Source organism: Cyprinus carpio, chromosome A17, assembly GCF_018340385.1.
Source record: "Cyprinus carpio isolate SPL01 chromosome A17, ASM1834038v1, whole genome shotgun sequence".
NCBI classification, from domain to species: Eukaryota; Metazoa; Chordata; class Actinopteri; order Cypriniformes; family Cyprinidae; genus Cyprinus; species Cyprinus carpio.
The window spans coordinates 2,830,870-2,850,575 of NC_056588.1; the positions used below are offsets into that span (position 1 = coordinate 2,830,870).

The 19,706-nt window shown below is 38.6% G+C and overlaps 2 protein-coding genes across 4 annotated transcripts; both read left to right on the plus strand.

The window, feature by feature from the left end:
- The first annotated feature begins 1,109 nt into the window (after nt 1–1,109).
- On the plus strand, nt 1,110–11,377 carry afg1la (AFG1 like ATPase a). 3 transcript variants are annotated; one of them, XR_006162097.1, is made up of 14 exons: nt 1,110–1,262; nt 1,785–2,002; nt 2,099–2,150; nt 2,257–2,358; nt 2,956–3,086; nt 3,250–3,349; nt 4,686–4,744; nt 5,352–5,434; nt 5,795–5,865; nt 6,121–6,221; nt 6,301–6,441; nt 6,520–6,636; nt 7,635–7,858; nt 11,293–11,377. XR_006162097.1 is itself a non-coding variant. In XM_042773523.1 (13 exons), exons 1-13 carry the CDS (start codon nt 1,154–1,156, stop codon nt 7,761–7,763), a joined length of 1,413 nt encoding a protein of 470 aa, XP_042629457.1. In that variant the 5' UTR covers nt 1,110–1,153; the 3' UTR covers nt 7,764–8,140. The 3 variants fall into 3 exon arrangements, 2 of the variants coding, with proteins under 2 accessions (XP_042629457.1, XP_042629458.1); XM_042773523.1 differs by lacking the exon at nt 11,293–11,377 and having other exon boundaries at nt 7,635–8,140; XM_042773524.1 differs by lacking the exons at nt 6,520–6,636; nt 11,293–11,377 and having other exon boundaries at nt 7,635–8,140.
- On the plus strand, nt 8,758–17,617 carry foxo3a (forkhead box O3A). The gene is made up of 2 exons (XM_019121026.2): nt 8,758–10,292; nt 13,275–17,617. Exons 1-2 carry the CDS (start codon nt 9,729–9,731, stop codon nt 14,643–14,645), a joined length of 1,935 nt encoding a protein of 644 aa, XP_018976571.1. The 5' UTR covers nt 8,758–9,728; the 3' UTR covers nt 14,646–17,617.
- The last annotated feature ends 2,089 nt before the right edge of the window (nt 17,618–19,706 follow it).

A 19,706-nucleotide genomic window follows, 5' to 3' on the forward strand; every position in this document is an offset into this window, starting at 1 on the left:
TTTAATCACATTTTATAAAAGGAGATAAATGACAACTTAAATTTTTTCCAGTTTTAAGGAATACACATGAAAATTTCCCATTTTCCCCAAAAATAAATACATACTTTTTCCTGGCCAAAATATATTGTAAATATATGCTAAATATATGTTGTAAACAGTGAAGCTCAGGTTTTGAAATTAAGAATATATTTTTGCAATATATTTAGAATATAGGCAATTTTTTAGTTTAAACCTTCATATACCAAAATGTATTTGAGGGGCAAGAAAATTATTTTCCAATCTTACAGTAGGATAAATGCAATTTGTAGAATTGGTAGAAAATATATATATATATTTTTTTTTTTTTTTTTTTTTAATATATTTGTGGACATTTTTTATATTTTTGCCCTCCCCCCCCCCCCACCCATCCCATACTGTCAAAAATTGTTTCTGTAATATTTATGTGTGACTACCAGAGGTATTGCAACATTATAATAATAATAAAAAAAAAACCTTTAAGTGGTTTTTGCATAATTATTATCAAACAAACAAACCCTTTAGTGATGTTAACCTCAGACTTAATTTTGGTTTAGAAATATAAACTGTGTGTTATTGTTTATGAAACCTTGATAAGAGCACTTCGGAGTGAAAACAATCATGGCCGCCAAACTGAAGGGTCGTTCCAAACCGAAGCGTTCAAAACTGGCCACTTTAAGGGCCCTTCGGAATAAAGGGTTTCTAAGGGTACACTTCAGGCCCCCATAATTCCCTTTGCACAGGGAAGTTGTTTGGCTTCACACAGTTCAACTAGAATAGATAGACAGTTTTAATCCCTGCGTCCCAATGTTCATACTATCCATCCTAAATAGTATGTGAGATTAGAAGAAGTGTGTCCCAAAGCATAGTATAATGAAAAGAGCATGCCAAAAGTCCCCAAGTGGTCTACTGTTTCAGGTAGATTTTTTTAAGTGTGGATCCGATCATACACTATTGGCTAACATTGCCCACAATCCATTGCGCTTTGGCGAAGGATTCGGTTCAGAACTACAAACACGAATAAAACCCGTTAAAAACTACAAACATGGCGGACGTCGTTCGCTAACTGGAAAGGCCACGCCCACCCCTCTCCGCTCCAGGACGCACTTTCAATAAAGCTTCCGCATTTTGAATCATCATGGCAGCCGGTAAAGCGTCCTTGGTGGCGCTTGGACTTCAGTTCTGTGTGAAAAATAAGCTTCTGTTGAGTTCAGCTTTGCCTGGTATTGTCAGCTGTATTAAAAGAGGTAAGGGCTTTCAATGACACTTGAGTGGCAGGAATGTTTATGTGATAAATGTCATTATATTCGTCTTTCCTCTTTGACATTTTGACAAGAACACCCAGTGTATGTTCGAAAAATGTATTTGTCTCAAGGTATACTTTGTCAGGTTTGCATCTCCTTTTTCTCTTTAGTGGTGTATATATATACACTCTTGTAGTCTTCTTCAACTAGTTTATTTTTATATATTTGTATTTAATGTATGTCACTGTGATTCAACAGCTGTTATGATTATATTGTGATTTTAGTTTGTAGGACAGAATTTACATAAATTATCATTTTTGTTGATCTAGATTTTTAAAACTAACAAATAAAATCACCACTAGAGAGAAAAGGCTTTGTTAAAACTGAACTCTTTATTCAAAAACCTATAGTTATGAGGTACAACCATTGTGATAAATGATTAGAAACAGCAGGTTCGTGTTGAATAAGCTGCAGTCATGCTGATCTTGTTCAGCACATCTCATGCAGCTCTGTTCTGTCTTGCAGGTCTCGCCACAGGTGTGCTGTCACAGACTGCAGATGTTCCCAGTGCCACAACCTCTCCGAGCGGCAGTTTTTCCGGACCGTTGGAACATTACGACAGTCTCATTCGAGATGGACAGTTACGAGAAGATCTGCAGCAGAGAGCTGCTTTGGAAAAACTGGATCAGATGCAGAAGGATCTTCGAGGGTACAGCAATGATCACTCAACGCTTTTCTCAAAGGTAAACCACTCAAATCCGTGTGGATTAAATACACCCTGCAGATGTTGAAATGCACTTTAAACATATTTTAACACACTTCTTTTACACCCACAACAGTTCTTCTCCAAGAGAAAGCCGCCGAAAGGTTATTACATATATGGAGATGTTGGTAAGTTCTGTGGTGTCATGTTGTGGCTCAGTCAAACTTTGTTGTCTAGTTATAGAAATAAACTGCTCAGTTCTGTTATCAATGCTTAATTTCTCATTTTTCTCAGGCACAGGGAAAACTATGGTTATAGATATGTTTTATGATCATGTAGAGACAGTGAAGAAAAAAAGGGTCCATTTTCATGGATTCATGTTGGATGTACATAAACGTAAGTTTGTTATAATTTATGATTATGATTTTTTTTTTTTTTCAGATTGTAAATATACCCTTTATTTGTATTTTTTAATTTTTAATTATTTTGTTTTTTTGTTTTTGTGCACTGATAATTCTTAGGTTGTGTTTATTTTTTATTTTTATTGATTTTGTGACAACCTCATAACATTTGGTAAATATTAGACAACCAACACAACATTTTCATTGTTGTCTGAAATGGGCACTGTTTATCTTCAATGTTTTCTAAGCTAAAGACAGAAATTGGCTTAAAAATTTGACTTGTATTTGACTCGTATAGGAATTCAAGTTCTGTGTATAATTTATAAATGGATGCCAAAATTAGTAAAGTTAAAAAACAAATAAAATGTCCGCAATGTGCGAAGACAAAGTCCTGTTGCTCGAAAAGTTGCAATGAATAATTTTTTATGGAGCAGTGGGACGTAACATTTGTTTTTTGCTTCAGTTTGTCTCCTTTGTCCTGCACCTGAGCCCTGTTTGGGTTTGTGGAATGTGCGCACCTTTTTTTGTATTTCTGAAAACTAGTAAAGTTGCCATTATTTGCTTTTACTCAGATAGACTCATGTTTATATAGGGATCCATCGGCTCAAGCAAAGTCTGCCCAAGAGAAAAGTGGGTAAAATGGCGAAGGCGTACGATCCTATCGCACCGGTCGCTGAAGAAATCAGTGAGGAGGCCTGCCTTCTGTGCTTTGATGAGTTCCAGGTGAATGTTTTACTTAGTAATTGTCTAGTTGAGATCTAATCAAGCTTCAGCGTACTGAGATCTGCTTCAGTTATCTTTCAAATCCATGCAGTGACAGTCAAAGGGGTACAGAGAATGATCGGGATTGATTTTTAAGGTTTCTTTTGCTTTCTCTGTTCATTAGGTCACTGACATTGCCGATGCCATGATTCTTAAGCAGCTCTTTGAGAACCTCTTCTTGAATGGGGTTGTAGTTGTAGCCACGTCCAACCGGCCTCCTGATGGTAAGAAGCAATGAATCCAGCTAAACCAGTCTGAATGTAGTTGTTAATACACATTCTTTTGGTATGTGGATGTCACTTCTCAGTTGCTTATACGAATTGAGAGCCCAGCCGACTCTTTGAAAAGCCCATTATTTGCAAAAATGATTTCTTCGGTGTGATGCATATGTCAGTTTGAATTATTGACTGTGCAGCACTATAAAAAAATGATTTTTCAAAGTAAATAGCACAAATATTATTGGAGTATGTTTTGCAAGAAAGTACAGTGTCAGCCTTTCTATTTAAAAATGTCATGTTTAAAGGGGTCATGGCATGAGAAACCAAATTTCCCTTGATCTTTTGACACAGAAGAAGTCTTTGTATGCTTAATACATCCTGCAAGTTTCATAACTTAAAATTTCCTCATCATCAGTAAAAAAGCATCTATGTAATAACCCTCAGAAAACGGCTCATTTTGGATCAGAGGGACAAGGTGATGTCACCTGGGCACAGTCGTTTGCATATGACCGCCTCCAGAGCAAGACAACTACACCTATTTTTGCATCATTGCATCATTGTCACGATTACTCTGAAGAAGTAATTGTTTACAATAAGATTGCGATGCCAGGCAGACGATGTGCCGTTCCTGGCTGTGGAAAAACATCATGTTTGTAGACACTGCCAAAGGATCCTGATATCAGAGAAAAATGGATACAGTTTATTTTTAGTGAACGTCCCAGTCAGGTCAGTGCTAATTTACGCGCATGTTCAGTACATTTCACCGTTGAGTGTTTTGAGAAAAAAATCACAGTATGATGCTGGCTTTGCCAAAATATTTTTGCTCAAAGATCAGGCCGTGCCGACTGTTCTGGACCCAACAACGATGCCGCAAACTGTAAGTAACGTATTTCGTGTAAAAACTATTTTTAAAACGGTAATGCATAGGCAATGATGTTAGCCAATCATAAAAGTGGGCTGTTACACTGACCTCTTAAAGAGAAAACACCCCAAAACCGACTGTTTTAGTCAGAGGATGAGAAACAGGGTGGAAAAAGGTCATAAATGACTCAATTTCGAATTTTTTTCATCCAAAACACTTTAATTATATTATAATTACACCTCAGAGAACATAATAAAAAAAAAAACATGTCATGACCCCTTTAATTCAATGTGTTACTTGCATTTTCTTTGAGATTTTTTTTTAATGACATTTACTAGCAATTTCTGAGTGAAGATTGATTTGAAATCATGCACAAGTTTTTTTTTTTTCAAGTGTAGCCATCACACGATGTGCGGTTTCTTTCAGCACGTCTTCACTTCCAAATTCCAGTTTGTTTGAGCACAATATCTTGTTTTACAGATCTGTACAAAAACGGATTACAAAGGGTGAACTTTGTGCCTTTCATCTCTGTGCTAAAGGTAAGAACTTCAGCTGCAGGTGTATTTTCTAAAACACTTAGTGCTATGTTTATTGGTGTTACTGTACTTAAAGGAATAGTTTATCCAAAAATGGAAATTTGCTGAAACTTTACTCACCCTCAAGATGGTTCCAAGATGAGTTTGTTTCTTCAACAGAACAGATTTGGAGATCTGTAGCATTCCATCCTTTACTCACCAATGGATGGTCTGCAGTGAATGGGTGCAGTCAGAATGAAAGTCCAAACAGCTGATAAAAACATCACAAGAATCCACAAGTAATCCACACCACTCCAGCCTATCAATTATTGTCTTGTGAAATGAAAAGGTTATTTTATCAGCTGTTTGGACTCTCATTCTGATGGCACCCATTCACTGCAGAGGATCCATTGGTGAGTAAACGATGGAATGCTACACATTTCCAAATCTGTTGAAGAAACTCATCTACATCTTGGAAGGCCTGATGGTGAGTAAATTTTCAGCGGATTTTCATTTTTGGGTGAACTATTCCTTTAATGCCCTTGTTGAACTTTTGGGAAGAAGGTCAAATGATAATGCAGGTTAAGTTACTTTCTGCAAATAATCCAGTGGTCAAATGTCTTTTGAATAGGAGTATTGCCAAACACTACGTCTGGATTCTGGAATAGATTATCGGAGAAGAAATCGCCCTGCAGCTGGAAAACTCTTCTACCTGTGAGAAAATTCATGTCCGTGTACAAAATGAGATGCTGCATGCTTGCTGCATTAGTTTAGTCATCAACTTTTAATCAGTTATGCAAGTTGACTACTTTCTTTAATCAAAGACATGCATCTTCAATCCATCAAACAATCCAAACTCACAGTGTTGCTTGGGCGAGTCAGAAAGCTCCATGTTTTGAATATCATATGAATCGCTCCTGTTGTCTTAAGATGGGGTATTAAAACGTATTTTAACATCCAAAGCATCACATGCTTAGCTTGACAAGTCAATGTTATTGCTTTGCCCAAGTATAAATAAATAAAAAGATTGTATTATGAAGTGATTAATTATTTATTAAATATTTTCGGATCTAGTTCCAGTGAACCTGATGTTGATGCAATACTCGATAAGCTGTTCGATGAGATGGCCTTCAAACAGAATGACAGTAAGTTGGCTATAATGTGTTTGCTAAATAACAAAACACTCTCGTTTAATTAGCTGATGGTTTATCAGTAAAAACACCCTTACAAAAGAATTTCTGTGGCAGCCCATTAGATGTCATATTGCTACAGATGTGAATGTAGGTTACCATTACGTGTGTGTAATGCATCCAGAATTTTGTGAGTTGAGAATTTAATTGTTTTTTAACTTTTTATTTTATGCAAATTTGATTTGGGTTCAATTTTTTTTTTTACCACAGTTACTCGACCCAGATCTCTAAAGGTACATGGCAGGATACTGACACTTGCCAAAGCATGTGGGACCATAGCAGACTGCACTTTTGAGGAGCTGTGTGATCGAGTAAGCTTGTGTTTCCTATGTTGTTTCACCATCCTCCATTGAAATGAACTATTGAGTATTGTGTTGTGTTTACTGTTAGCCTGTAGGAGCCAGCGACTACCTGGAGATCTCAGCTGTGTTTGACACAGTTTTCATCCGAAACATTCCTTTGCTCACTTTGAACAAGAAGACGCAAGCCAGACGCTTCATAACTCTCATTGATGCACTCTATGAGCACAAGGTAGGTCATGAAACACTTGTGATTTCCGTTGGAAGGTCTTAAAGGAACCTCTCACAGTTCGGGGGAATATCTCCACAGGTTCGAGTCGTGCTGCAGGCCGAAGCTCCATTAGATGAGCTGTTTGTTCATGAACATCACGACCATCACGACCATCACGACACTCATGTTTTATTGGATGATCTGGGCATTTCAAGGGTAATTTACAAACATTTCCTATTTGAATTCTTTGAGAATTAAATAAGGAACCTGAATGTTGCCTTCGGAATTTTATTATAAATCTGAGAGAAGAAAATGAAATTCAAGGTGTTTTTTTTTTTTTATTAATATTTATTTTTTTATGTTTTTGTTTTGGTATGTTTGTTTTTTTTATTTTTTTTTTTATTTTTTTTTTTTATGTTTTATATTGTGCAGTATTATTACAATTTAAAAGAACTGTTTTCTATTTGAACATATTTTAAAATGTAATTTATTTCTGTGATGCAAAGCTGAATTTTCAGCATAGTATAGCATAAAAGTATCCATTTCTTTTTAAATAGTCTTACTGACCCCAAACTTTTGTTGCTTAATAGGACTGGGCAGAAAGAGAGTAATTAAATCACTATTGTGAATGTTCGGTTTCGTTATGGTAGGTGGGGTGTGCTTAATTGTCATGAAAATATTGAAAATAAAATACTCCATTAATACTGCATAATAAAACCTCTTAATGGTCTTAAAAAATAAACTAGTTCACCCAAAAATGAAAACTTCTTGACCCTCTGGTCATCCAAGATGTAGATTAGTTTGTTTCTTAATGGGAACAGATTTGGAGAAATGCAGCATTCCATCACTTGCTCACAAATGGATCCTCTGCAGTGAATGGGTGCCGTCAGAATGAGAGCCGGAACAGCTGATAAAAGCATCACAATAATCCACACCACTCCAGTTCACAATTCTTGTGAAGCCATTTTTTTTTTTTTTTTTTTTTTTGTGAGAAAAAAATTCATCAAGATGTTTTTAACTTCAATCTGTTGATTCTGGCTAAAATAGTCCATAATCCATAATATTGCTTTCTCTATTGAAAACAAACTCCTCTGCATCTTGGCTGACCTGAGGTTGAGCAGGTTTGAAAGAAACCTTTGATCTTTGACCTTGATGTGATGATCTCTTCACATTGATGGGCGGCAGTGATTTGATTTCCTCTTTTAATGCATCAGGATGCAGGCAGCTCGCTGGCGATCTTTACAGGAGAAGAGGAGGTGTTCGCCTTCCAGAGGACAGTATCTCGCCTTACTGAGATGCAAACAGAGGAGTACTGGGTTGCAGGAGATCGGAGCTCTAAGTAGCTTTTATCATTAATAACTCCATATACAGCGGCTATCTCAACTATCATAAGACTCAGCCTCTCATGAGGTCTTGGGATCAACTCCATTTTGATTTGGTGAGGACGGTATCTTAATCAGAACTGTATGGAATAATGCTGCACTTTATAAACGCACATGCAAATATGACTAGCCTCTTTTAGAGGTTTGGTCTTGAAAGATGGGCACGTTTGTTTGTAAAAGTTTGGATGTGGATCTGCCAAATATGTGTTTTGAAATCAGGCTGCCTTTCTGATTATAAAAATGGTTTGTGGAATATTTTATTGACAACCTATAGTTGTCAGACAGCTGATATGCAACCTATTTAAGATTGTGTTTGCATTAAAATTACATTTTATTGATGTCTGATTATTCTGAAGCTTTCTCTAGTGCTTCTGTTTCAGGTCTGTGATGTTTGCAGGTAGGTTTATGTGGTTTATTCATCATTATTTGTGTCCAAAATATAAAAAAACTACAATATTAGTCATGTATATTTATGTCTAATGAAGGAGTCATGGTCGGACCTTCGCTGTGAGGACCTGAGAGAGGTGCTTTCATTGGAAGCACTTGCTAAGGCAAGCTCATACTTAGGATTAGGGATTTGAGCAAACCCCAAATTTTAAGTAATACATTTTAGTGTGTATCTTCACTGTAGCACACATCGTGCATGAATTATGCCTCAGATTGTGTGATTTGTTGAAGAAAAGTGTGCAATCACAATTACTTTTGACTTGGCACCCTACAGCACCCTAGCAACGGAATAGCAATAACTTTACAGGGACAGTCAATTCCATTCAAAAAAGTATATATATATATATATATATATATATATATATATATATATATATGGAAAAAAATATATAGTTTTATATATTTTTAAGTAATGCTTGATTGTCATGAAATTAATGATACGTATAAGTACTCTTAATGGTCTTAAAACCATTTCATTTGTTATTTTTTCCTTTTGCTTTAGAAATATGAGATTTGCTGGGTTATTTTGGTGAGATTCCCCAGTCGCATTTTCTTCATAGAACGCAAACGCGTGGTTACATTCTATTGAAAGGCACGTAGACTGTCTAGAAGCCATTTATTCCAGAGAGTGCATAAAATAAGAGCTCTTGCGATGGCACATCTGTGTAATGTGCAGATGACGTGTGTGTGTGTGTGCTGGTGATCTCCAGTGCTGCTCTCCGGCCCTTTAAGAAGCAGTTCCTCCTGCTGATTCCAGGGGGCGGATGTTCTTTGTGTTGCTGTTCATCTCTAGTTTGCAGCGGAGCAGCAGCGCATTAGGGGCTTTGGTAGTGCTGGATCGCCCGGGTTGCGGGACTCAACGTCCTGCTCCGACATGGAACAGGGATCATGGAGTTTTATTGGGAAAAATCGTGTGTGTGTTAGGACTCATTCGTGCTGATTTGCAGAGGGACGGCTGTGGAGGTATGGCTTGATCGTTTGAGGACACTATTGCTCACGTACAGCCCTTCTGATCGCTTTAAATCAGCGAATTTAAAAGGCGGCAGCTGCGTCCCGAAACAATGTAACATTCGCATTATGATGTAATGTTACAATGTAACACATTCGCGGCGCGACGTCATGCAACAATTTAACTAATTCGACCGTCGGTTCTGTTCCATTCTTTATTCTTTTGAACCACGGAAGCTCTTTAAACGCGTCGAATAGCGGCATTTTCGCTCGTTTTGTCGTTTATTTAATCCTTAAAACTACCCAAATCGAGCGAGATTCATAAACGAATTCTTCTGTGTGCTGGAAGTGGCCATGAACGCATTTGTAAATATTCCTAAACATCTCACGACATCAATTCGATTCCCTAAGTGTCCCGCATTGAAACGTGGACTCTAGAAGTGACCCATTAATGGCATGCACGAGGCCACGGCTGCTGTTGTGTTCAGAAAAGCCGTCCATACATCATTCATTTGAAGGAGTCCAGGAAATATGGCAGAGGAGATAGATAAGCCCTTGGCTGTGGACGTCGACATAGACCCTGATTTCGAGCCCCAAAAAAGGCCCAGGTCCTGCACCTGGCCTCTGCCCAGACCGGAGTCCAATGCCGGGAAAGCAGAAACAGCAGATGTGGGAATCATTCCTGAGGAAGAGGTGGATGAAAATGGCACTGACGATGATGCACAAGCATCTAGTGGCATTACAGGCGCATCAAAGCCTGTCAGTGTGATAGAAGGAAACCAGGCTGTTGCTCCTGCCATAGAAACCAATGCTGCCGTCAGTGATAAAGACTCCTACGGCTCTCCTCTATCTTCCCAGCATGCTCTGCCCGCATGCAACGACTCCAGCATCAATGGTCTGATTCCTCAGCAGCCCAGAAAATCCTCTGCCCGCAGGAACGCCTGGGGAAACTATTCCTACGCGGACCTCATCACTCAAGCCATCGAGAGCTCGCCCGAGAAAAGGCTGACATTGGCCCAGATTTATGATTGGATGGTCCGGAATGTGCCATACTTCAAGGACAAAGGTGACAGCAACAGCTCTGCAGGATGGAAGGTACGTCAGGTCAAAGAGACGGGCTGCTTTTTAACCTTGTCTTGCTTTAAGTGCATGCCAGGACTGTTTATGTTCTCAAAATCCATTTGTTGCAGCTAATAGGGTGCATTTCAGGTTAATTGGGACATCTCAATGGCAAAAAGTATCCCAATTTACCAGAATTCACTTCTTTAGGTACTTCTATTCTTACAGGGTGCTATAAAGATGCTGGAAATGTGGACAAGTACAGTAGTCGTGTGGTTTGCTGATAAAGTGCATGATTTTGTGGTGGTCATGCCAAAGGGGCATTACAACAGATAAATTGAGGAAGGTGCCCCTGATAAAGAGCTTTTAAATGGTTACTGCTTCCCTCATAATTTCAACAAGTACCGAAGTGTGATCAAAAGAATGAGACAGCAATATCTATAACATTTTCACGAATCATACTTTGTATGAACAATAGGATTGCACCTTTTTTTTCACGGAAATAAACTCAAAATATAGGGCTTATGCTATGCTCACTTTTCATCACCCCCGTTTGATTTGAGGGATTAGCTTGGCCTGGAATGAAATCAAGTCTAATGAATGTTCTTGGTATAGCTGGATTGAATTAGAGAAAAACCTTGGGAAATCCATGCGCATTCCTGCAGATGTCAGGCAGTTGTGCAGATATTACATTTAAAAAGATGATTTGGCAGCTTCACAAACAAGCCATTTTTTTAAATGATATTTAAATTAATTTCTTATTTTTAGTTTATTATTCTTTTATTAAAATATAATTTAATTTTCTAATTTTAGAAATCAAATTATATTGTAAATTTAGTTGCATTTCATATTTACACAATATGCATAATTAATTTGAATAACTTTTGCCCTTTTTGCATAATCATTTAAGAGCCAGTGTGTATTTTATACATCTTAATGTTAGCAGTCCATAGTAACATGTAGGTTAGTTGCCAAATTGAATGTTTAAATCCTGTCTATTTGCTAAAACAGACATATTGGTGATTCTGTTAAAAAGGTCCAAGCAGATTGTTGGAACAGTTGCACTCAGTGCAGATAAAGCCATCCTGCAGAGTGTTTGCATCTGCCTGCCACTGAAGGAGGAAAAAAAGAGAAACCATGGGCATATCGTCAGTGTCAGGATTGCTATTGGCTGTTTCGTCCCCACCTCCACTTCTGATTGGCTCTTGGCTACAGCATAAGAAGCAATCAGCTGACTGGAAACTATGTAGGTCAGTGTGTAGCAACGTGTGAAAAGCTTTGGTGTTTGACTCTGAGAGACAGCATTGTGTTTAAACTGGCGGCGCTCCAGTGCTGTTCTGAGTGGTGCTTTGCTCAAAAGGGACTGCATCATGGCTTTCAGATGATTTCAGACCCTGTTTTCCTCTGTTAGAATAATTTTTCATGGTCCTGTGTAGATTTAAGTACAGAATCTTTCAAATGATTTTCAGTGCTACATTCACATAATCTGACACTCTAGTTAATGCAGTAGGTTACTAATGCAAATTTTACGAAGGGGTAAATCTCATGAAACCTGTCAAGATTTTAGACTCAAAAGCATTAGGATATAATAAACATATAGCATGTATGTGAAATGCTCTTCAGTTGTAATTGTTATTGTAATTGCAGGAAAATCAAACATGGATAAATTGAAATATTCTAACTGGTTTGAGCACTGATTCAATTTATCATTGAAGATACTGCTCTTATTCCAAGTGTAGTTGGTAATGATCTCTTTTGTAATCAATGTTGCTATGAATGTCAACAAACAATCTGATGGATGTCCTAGATTAGATTCTCAATCCAATCAATTCAGTTAACCATCTTAACAAAGCAGAAAAAGGAAAACCGCTTATGTACTTTAAGAACGAGTTGGGAAATGTTCTTCTTAGAGAGGAGAAAGTTAGATTAAATCCAGTAATAGACTAGAAGAAAAGGCATTAATGGAAGTGAAGTGTTATGAGGTCAGCCCATTCACTCGTTGAGAGGTTCAGAGGTTAGTAAGGTGATGTTTATGGACAGTGATGAGCAGAGTCCAGCATTCTTCAAGATGTAGCAGGCACTGCATTTGATAAATTCACACCATTTTTAGACTCCACATAAATGCAGCTTCACTGCACTCTTAAACTTTTTACACAATTGTGGAATTCTCCACTAATCTTTCAGCTTTCTCTGCAGTAGGAGAAATTTTAGATTGTTCACAGGGTGTATTACTACCTTGAGAAAATCCTGGTCAGCAAATGTGATGGTTCATTAGTGATTGCACTGGTGTGTCTACAGAATTGCCTGTTTTCTGTTGCAAATGCCAAAAGCCAACACCCAAAGTTACCCAGTTAAATTGCACAGGGTAGACCAATTATCTGCACAGCCCAACGGACAGCATAAAATGGGCTGATTTACATGTCGATTGGTCTCAACCAAAGAGACCAGACCAATTTGAACAGTGTGTGTGAAATTCAAATGAGAACAGTCCTTTTTTCTATTTTGTATAAAGCTGCTTTAGAAGAGTATATTCATTAAAAGTGTTGTGCAAATTTAGTTGAATTTCAGCACAGACTTTTTGGTTTCAAATCCCAATGGGAACCACGAATGCCTAGTTGCTAAATATTATTATTATTATTATAATATATTTTTAATTTAATTTACTTGTTTATTTATTTGTTTATATCCTTATTATCTAGTAATCAGCTAATCAAGGTCACCTCAAAAAACACAAGCAGGTTGAAAATAAAATTTGCAAGACAGTGTTCTCCAGCAGCAGGAGTTGATGACCTAGGCTTTAAATTCTTGACCTACACAAATGGACTCTATTGGTCAGAGAGGTCACATGACTCTTCAATCTCTGGTTAAAGCAATCAAGTCAGAGTGGCATTGTTCCTCACTCAGCATTAGGCCATTATTCTGCTTCTTAATGGCCAGATTGTTAATCTTAAACCAGAAGTATATGAATGTTTTAGGCATATGATGCACAGCTCATTATCTATTCTTCTCTTTTTACAGAACTCAATACGACATAACCTGTCACTCCACAGTCGCTTTGTCCGGGTCCAGAATGAAGGAACAGGAAAGAGTTCATGGTGGATGGTCAACCCTGATGGCGGAAAAGGGGGTAAAGCTCCGCGGAGACGTGCTGTTTCCATGGACAACAGTAATAAGCTCATCAAGAGCGCCCGTGGCCGTGCCGCAAAGAAGAAGGCTGCTCTTCAGGCTACTCAGGATGGAAGCTCTGAGAGTTCCTCCAGCCTGTCCAAATGGACCGGCAGCCCAACATCCCGCAGTAGCGACGAGCTCGACGCTTGGACAGATTTCCGTTCCCGCACTAATTCTAATGCAAGCACCCTAAGCGGACGCCTTTCTCCAATTCTGGCCAACCTCGAGGTGGAAGAAGTTCCCGATGACGACTCCCCCCTGTCGCCCATGCTGTACTCGAGCCCTAGTAGTATGTCTCCGTCCACTGGACTAATAGAACTACCCCGTCTAGCTGATCTTGCAGGAACCATGAATCTCAACGATGGCCTCTCCGACAACCTTATGGATGACCTTCTAGATAACATCAGCTTGACAGCTTCCCAGTCTCCGGGCCAAGACGAGAGTGGGGCCAACCTACAGGGAAGCCCTGTGTTTACCTTCAGCTGCTCTGGTAGCAGTCTGGCAATTCCCTCTGGCAGCTATGGCACCAACTCCATGTTTAGCCCTCCATCCGTCACTGGCCTGAGGCAGTCTCCAATGCAAACGATCCAGGAAAACAAGCAGGCAACATTCTCCTGCAGTTCCCTCTTTAGTGATCCGAGTCTGCAGGACTTGCTCAGCTCCGAGTCCAACAGTCACAGTGATGTCCTTCTTACCCAATCCGATCCGCTTATGTCACAAGCCAGTGCCTCCCTTTCTTCCCAGAATGCCCGTCGTAGTGCCCTTTTCCTGCGTAATGACCCTATGATGTCCAATCAGGCTGGGCCTGTAGGACAACTTGGGCTCAAGAAGGTGTCCCCATCTGGATGGCAGATGAACTGTGTCTCGAGCAGCGAGTCGGACTACCAAAGCTTGATGAAGCAACATCTCCAACAGTCTCCCTTCAGAAGCACATCTATGCAGCTCAACTCTTCCGATTCATTGTTGGCAGGTCTCAACGGCAGCGCAACCTCCGTTCAGTCGGTGTCTCAGGACCAATTCCCATCTGACTTGGATCTTGAGGCATTAAGTGGCAGTTTCGATTGTGACATGGATGCCATCACCCGCAATGATCTGATGGATGCTGAGGGCCTGGAGTTCAGCTTCGATTCGCATCTCATCTCCACTCAGAATGCTGACCTGACATCAGGGAGCTTCTCCCGTACCAAACGAACCTCCTCCCAAAGCTGGGTACCAGGTTGATCCAACCAGGCCCAGGAATGTAGGGATGGGGCAGAACACTGCATTTGAGCCAACTGTCCACTGTAAAGCAACTGTACATTATGCTGTAGAAAAGCTATTTGACATCTGTTGGAATGAGTTTGAGTCAACGTCAATGATTTACCCAGTCAGTGTTGTAGTTTTGTGGCTGTATGTTATGTATTGTCATGATTGAGGCTGGTTTGATGGACGTTGTGAAGAGTTTCAACAAATTTAACCTTTGAAGTGCTTGCAGGTTAATCTAAACACCAATGACAAGGTATTGAACTTGGGTGCTGGAATACTGTAAGCGGAGTACTGTAGAGAGAAGGTTGTTTATATATGAAGGCTTGGCCGACAGTACTTCCCTTAGTCCATCTAGAATACAAAATACGAAAGCATTTGGGAGTGTGAAAAGAGTCGGGTCAGTTTGAAAACCAATCAAATATCTTTAATACTCATTAGTAAACTGGTCCCTACGATAAGTGGTGCAACGTGAGAGACAGTTGTCTATATATAGGCTTGGGCAGCTGTACTTCCCTTAGTCCACCCAGAATACAAAATCCCCCAAACCCGCCATTGCGTACAAGGGTGCCTACATACTAGAGAAAGCTGTTTCAAAATCATTTGGGAGTGTGGAAAGAGTCAGTTTGAAGACCAAGTGAGAATCTTGAGTTCTCGTTGGTTAACAGGTACCTACCACAAGTGGAGGATCGTAGAGAGAAGCTTGTCTATATATGGATGCTTGGACAACTGAACTTCCCTTAGTTCAGCTAGAATACAAAATTTCCAAAACTTGCCACTACATACAAGGGTGCCTACAAACTAGAGAAGGCTCTCATGAAAGCAATTGGGAATGTGGAAAGAGTCATTCAGTCAGAAAACCAACTGGTCTACTGTACCTACGACAAGTGGAGGGTCATAGAGAGAAGGTCATCAATATATGAAGTCTTGGGCAACTGAAACCAAGAATCCCATCTAGAAAACCCACCACTGCATATGAGTGAAGAAAGATTTGGGTCAGCTTGAAAACCAAGCAAGAATTGTGTATTGGTCAGCTGGTACCTACGGCAGATTGCACTGCAGAGAAATTTTAAATATTCAAATTTTTTGGTAGTGTCACTTTGGCAAACCGTTGCATTTTCGTGTAGGCCTGTCGTTGTGATTCTTTCTCCCCACTGAAATCAAGTCAACTGTAGTCTATAGATGCCCTTAGTTTGTTGTAGTTTCTCGTAACCGTGATCAAGATTAATACATTTCTAGTCCTTAAAACAAACACTTGCCTTTTGCCAAACTAGTCCTCAGGACAATTGCAGCATTGGCCTGTTTACAACACAAACTCTTGAGAATGTTTCTGTTGTCCGAAAAAGGGCCATGAAAAATCTGTCTCTTTCTCCAGTTATTTTTTATTTTTTTTGTGTGTGTGTGTGAAGCAGAAAAAAGGGAAGAGGTTGTGTTTTTTTTGTGAAAACAGTGAACAATATATCCTTGACTCCTTTTATGGAAAAGTGAACTATGATATGATGATAAGCTATGTATTTAATGTTCTGCTGTATGAAACTAGTTTGTCAGTGTTTCTTATGGATTTCCTAACACAGCCTGTGCATTTATCTTGCTCAGAGTTCTTGAACACGAGCATCTCCGCCACCTCTAAGCTGCATTCACTTCCAAAGTCAACCATTTTAGAATAGATTATGAGCTATATATTTGTATTTCTGTATTTATACACACACACACACACACAGGACCTCATTCATGAAGTCATGGCCGTATAAAATAGTTTGTAAAATCAATGGTTTTTTGAACAATTTACACATCTCTAAATAGTTCTTAAATAGTTGCATTCAATGCCATTTAGTGTTTGTGTGCATTTACTGTACATTGACATGCATGCAACCATTTACCTAAAAATAGGTTAACAAATTTCTCTTTAAATCATACATTTCTTTTGTGCTTGTATTTCATGAATGAGGCCCGTAGTGCTTATGTGTATATGTGCTGTACACTAAAAATATGTGTGTGTCTATACACATAAATATTGGATTCATTCTAGAAATAAGATATATTAACAATTATACAGTTTGGAACGCTGATTAAGGACCACTAGATGTTTATGTATTTGTAGCAGGAAAAAAATGAAGCTAAGAGCATTTGGTGCTAAGTGAAATTGTGTTGGGTCAGTTCATACGGCTGGCATGTCACATTCTCAGCATTTATGTGTATGTATCTACACAATGGCTGGTGCTAGTAGAAAGTGTGTATCAGTTGTGATGGCAGTGTGTTTCAAACATCCTAATAGTTTTTAAAATGAAAGGCAGCCACATTGTAGTATTACAGCCTGTACGGATAAGCTATGTAAGAAAGCACCTATGTTGTACTGTATTCACTGTTGATCTTGAACATGCCAGACAACCAAATTCAAGGCTGATTAGAAATAATGCAACTGTTCCGTTTGATGAAATAGTAGTGCCATTCAGGGACAACTTGCAGATGTTTCAGTAGTTACACCTCATGTTGTTTTAACATCACAGTGGAATGTACCTTTTGTTAAGGTTAGATTCACGCCCAGAATTTTCATAAGCTTCTTAAGCACTGATTTTTATAATCTGCTTTTTATAATCAGTCACAGAATTTAAGATGACTATAAAAAGTTGATTGTGCTTGGTTTACCTTTGTTTTCTTAGAATCATATTGTGTAATAGGTTTTCAGCATTATAATTTGCTACCTTTAAATGCTTTTAATTAAGATATTTTCATTTTGTTAAGATTTTCATTCATTTTGAAATTTAATCTTAAAGAGGGAATTAACACGGATTGTGAGAACGTAATCTGCGTGTTTACCACCTCAACACAATTGGTCGTTTGTTACCATCCACTCAATGTTTGCTTGACTTTACCTGTGTATTTCAAATTTGGATAATGTAAACAAAGTAGTGCAAGGCAAGGTGCATGTAAATAAAGCTTGTACAACACAATGCATTTCTGTAGTCTTTATTTTAAAATAATCAAGTGATTTAAAGGAATAGTGCAACAAACTTACTTCAGGTTGTTACTTCAGTGAAACAGATTTGGAGAAATTTAGCATTATATCACTTGCTTACCAATGGATCCTCTGCAGTGAATGGGTGCCGTCAGAATGAGTGTCCAAACAGCTGATTAAAAACCTCACAATCCATCAGTTTATGTCTTGTGAAGTGAAAAACTGTGTATTTGTAAGCATCCAACCACATATTTGTTTACAGCTGTTTTATACTGTTTCCACTTATAATTGGTGCTTGATCTGTGCATATGTCTCTCCTGATTCATATGAGACAACTTTTGCACTAGAAGGAGCAATGTTATAGATTATGGACTTATTTTAGCTGGAAGCAAAGGTTTGAAATTAAAGGCACCCATTCACTGCAGAGGATCCATTGGTGAGCTCGTGATGTAATGCTTAATCTCCAAATCTGTTTAGATGAAGAAACAAACTCCTCTACATCTTTTTTGGGTGAACTATTTCATTAATGCCTGTGCATCTGTCCAGTCAAACTGATTACCAGATTGGAAAATGTAATGCTTTTAAACCATTATCTGCATAATTGCAAACAACATGCAATGAGGTCTTGGGGTCAGTTGGCAAACACCCTTTCATTTATTTGATTTTGGTTTTCTGTGGTTCATGAATGCACATAGTTAATTTAATGAAAACCCTGCTTACTCTCCAGGCCATACAGCTCTCATCTAAAATAATCTTTTAAAAACAGAACAGGGTTCAAACTATAAATTCTCAAGATTATGAGGCTTGAAAAAGTACCTTTTCAGCGGCTCATATTTGCTCAAACACATACATTTAAATTTCTCACCTCATTTTCTTCCTGTTAAGCCTCAGTTTTGACACTTAAAAAAAAATGATCTCAGAACAGGAAGTTGCCATTACTGTTCTTGACAGTGAAAGTGATGTGACTGAGATGTGTTTGGATTGCAACAAATAACAACAAAAGTCTAATCCGAATATAATTTTCTCCTAAGGTTTTGGGTTTGTTACATGCTTCTAACCACTTTCTCAAACTGACCAGGCCTGTGATGGCCTAAAGAGATGACTGGTGTCTGGATACAGCCTTGCGCTTCCAAGAAGGTTCAAACCTTTGCCAAGCCTTTTCTTTTTCTAGTTTTTCCTCCTATGAAGGGCGTCCAGATTGTCTGTGGTTACCAAGGAGACCCGTCTTATGAAAATGTATGCAATGTCCACTCAGATAGAGCCCCTGTTGTTGTTCGATTGCTGATATTTGTCCAAAATTAGTGTGTATTCATGCACACGTAGCAATCATGCGCTCATTCATACGCGCTGCACAATCAGTGGGATTGATTGTGTTTTAAGAAAATCATAATGTTTAACTGCTCTCCGCAGGGAAGAAAACAAGCCCTAGTGACAATAGCTGTAAAACGTGCCCTGTGTGCTCCTTGTGCACTCATCGGTGGGACAGCAGCACCTTGTTGGGGATCTCTGATTGGCTATCGGTTGCTTTTGCAACGAACCAATCGGTGCTTCTGTATCCAAGTCAACTTGGATTGTTGAGCTATTTAAATCCATACGAGGTGGATCTGATTTATTGACTATTACATTGGAAATCGCCTGATTGAAAGATTCTCGCAGTATGCTGAAAATGACAACCATCTAGTTTTTTTTTTTTTTTTTTTTTTTTTTTTTTTTTTCTTTTAACAAATATCTTTGATTTGCAGCATATTAACAACACACGGCTTGCCTACCTCGGTCAGCGGGGGGCTATTTGAGGTCTTGCATTTTATAAGATCAGTATAAGAACTCTTTCACCTGAAATATAGTGAATAAAAAATAATAATATCTTGTTGATGACTTAAGGTATACCTTTGAGACAGGTTTGTCCTCTTTGCTCGTGTCAGCGCAATAAAATTGAGTCACTTGACTGAGTTTCCTCGCCCTCTGCAGGTTAAAAGACGAATACATGCATCTTAATTTGCCTTCAATATTATTTGCTCTACAGATGTAACATATTTATATATTTTTGTGCTAAAAAAGTGCCTAAAGGAATGCCAGTGGAATTC

Bases quoted from the DNA above. Each gene is read 5' to 3' on its own strand.
- afg1la (XM_042773523.1), top strand. From the start codon at position 1,154: ATGGCAGCCGGTAAAGCGTCCTTGGTGGCGCTTGGACTTCAGTTCTGT. The intron at 3,087-3,249 runs GTGAATGTTTTA...TCTGTTCATTAG, and splicing joins TGTGCTTTGATGAGTTCCAG to GTCACTGACATTGCCGATGC. The intron at 6,442-6,519 runs GTAGGTCATGAA...ATATCTCCACAG, and splicing joins ATGCACTCTATGAGCACAAG to GTTCGAGTCGTGCTGCAGGC.
- foxo3a (XM_019121026.2), top strand. From the start codon at position 9,729: ATGGCAGAGGAGATAGATAAGCCCTTGGCTGTGGACGTCGACATAGAC. The intron at 10,293-13,274 runs GTACGTCAGGTC...CTCTTTTTACAG, and splicing joins ACAGCTCTGCAGGATGGAAG to AACTCAATACGACATAACCT.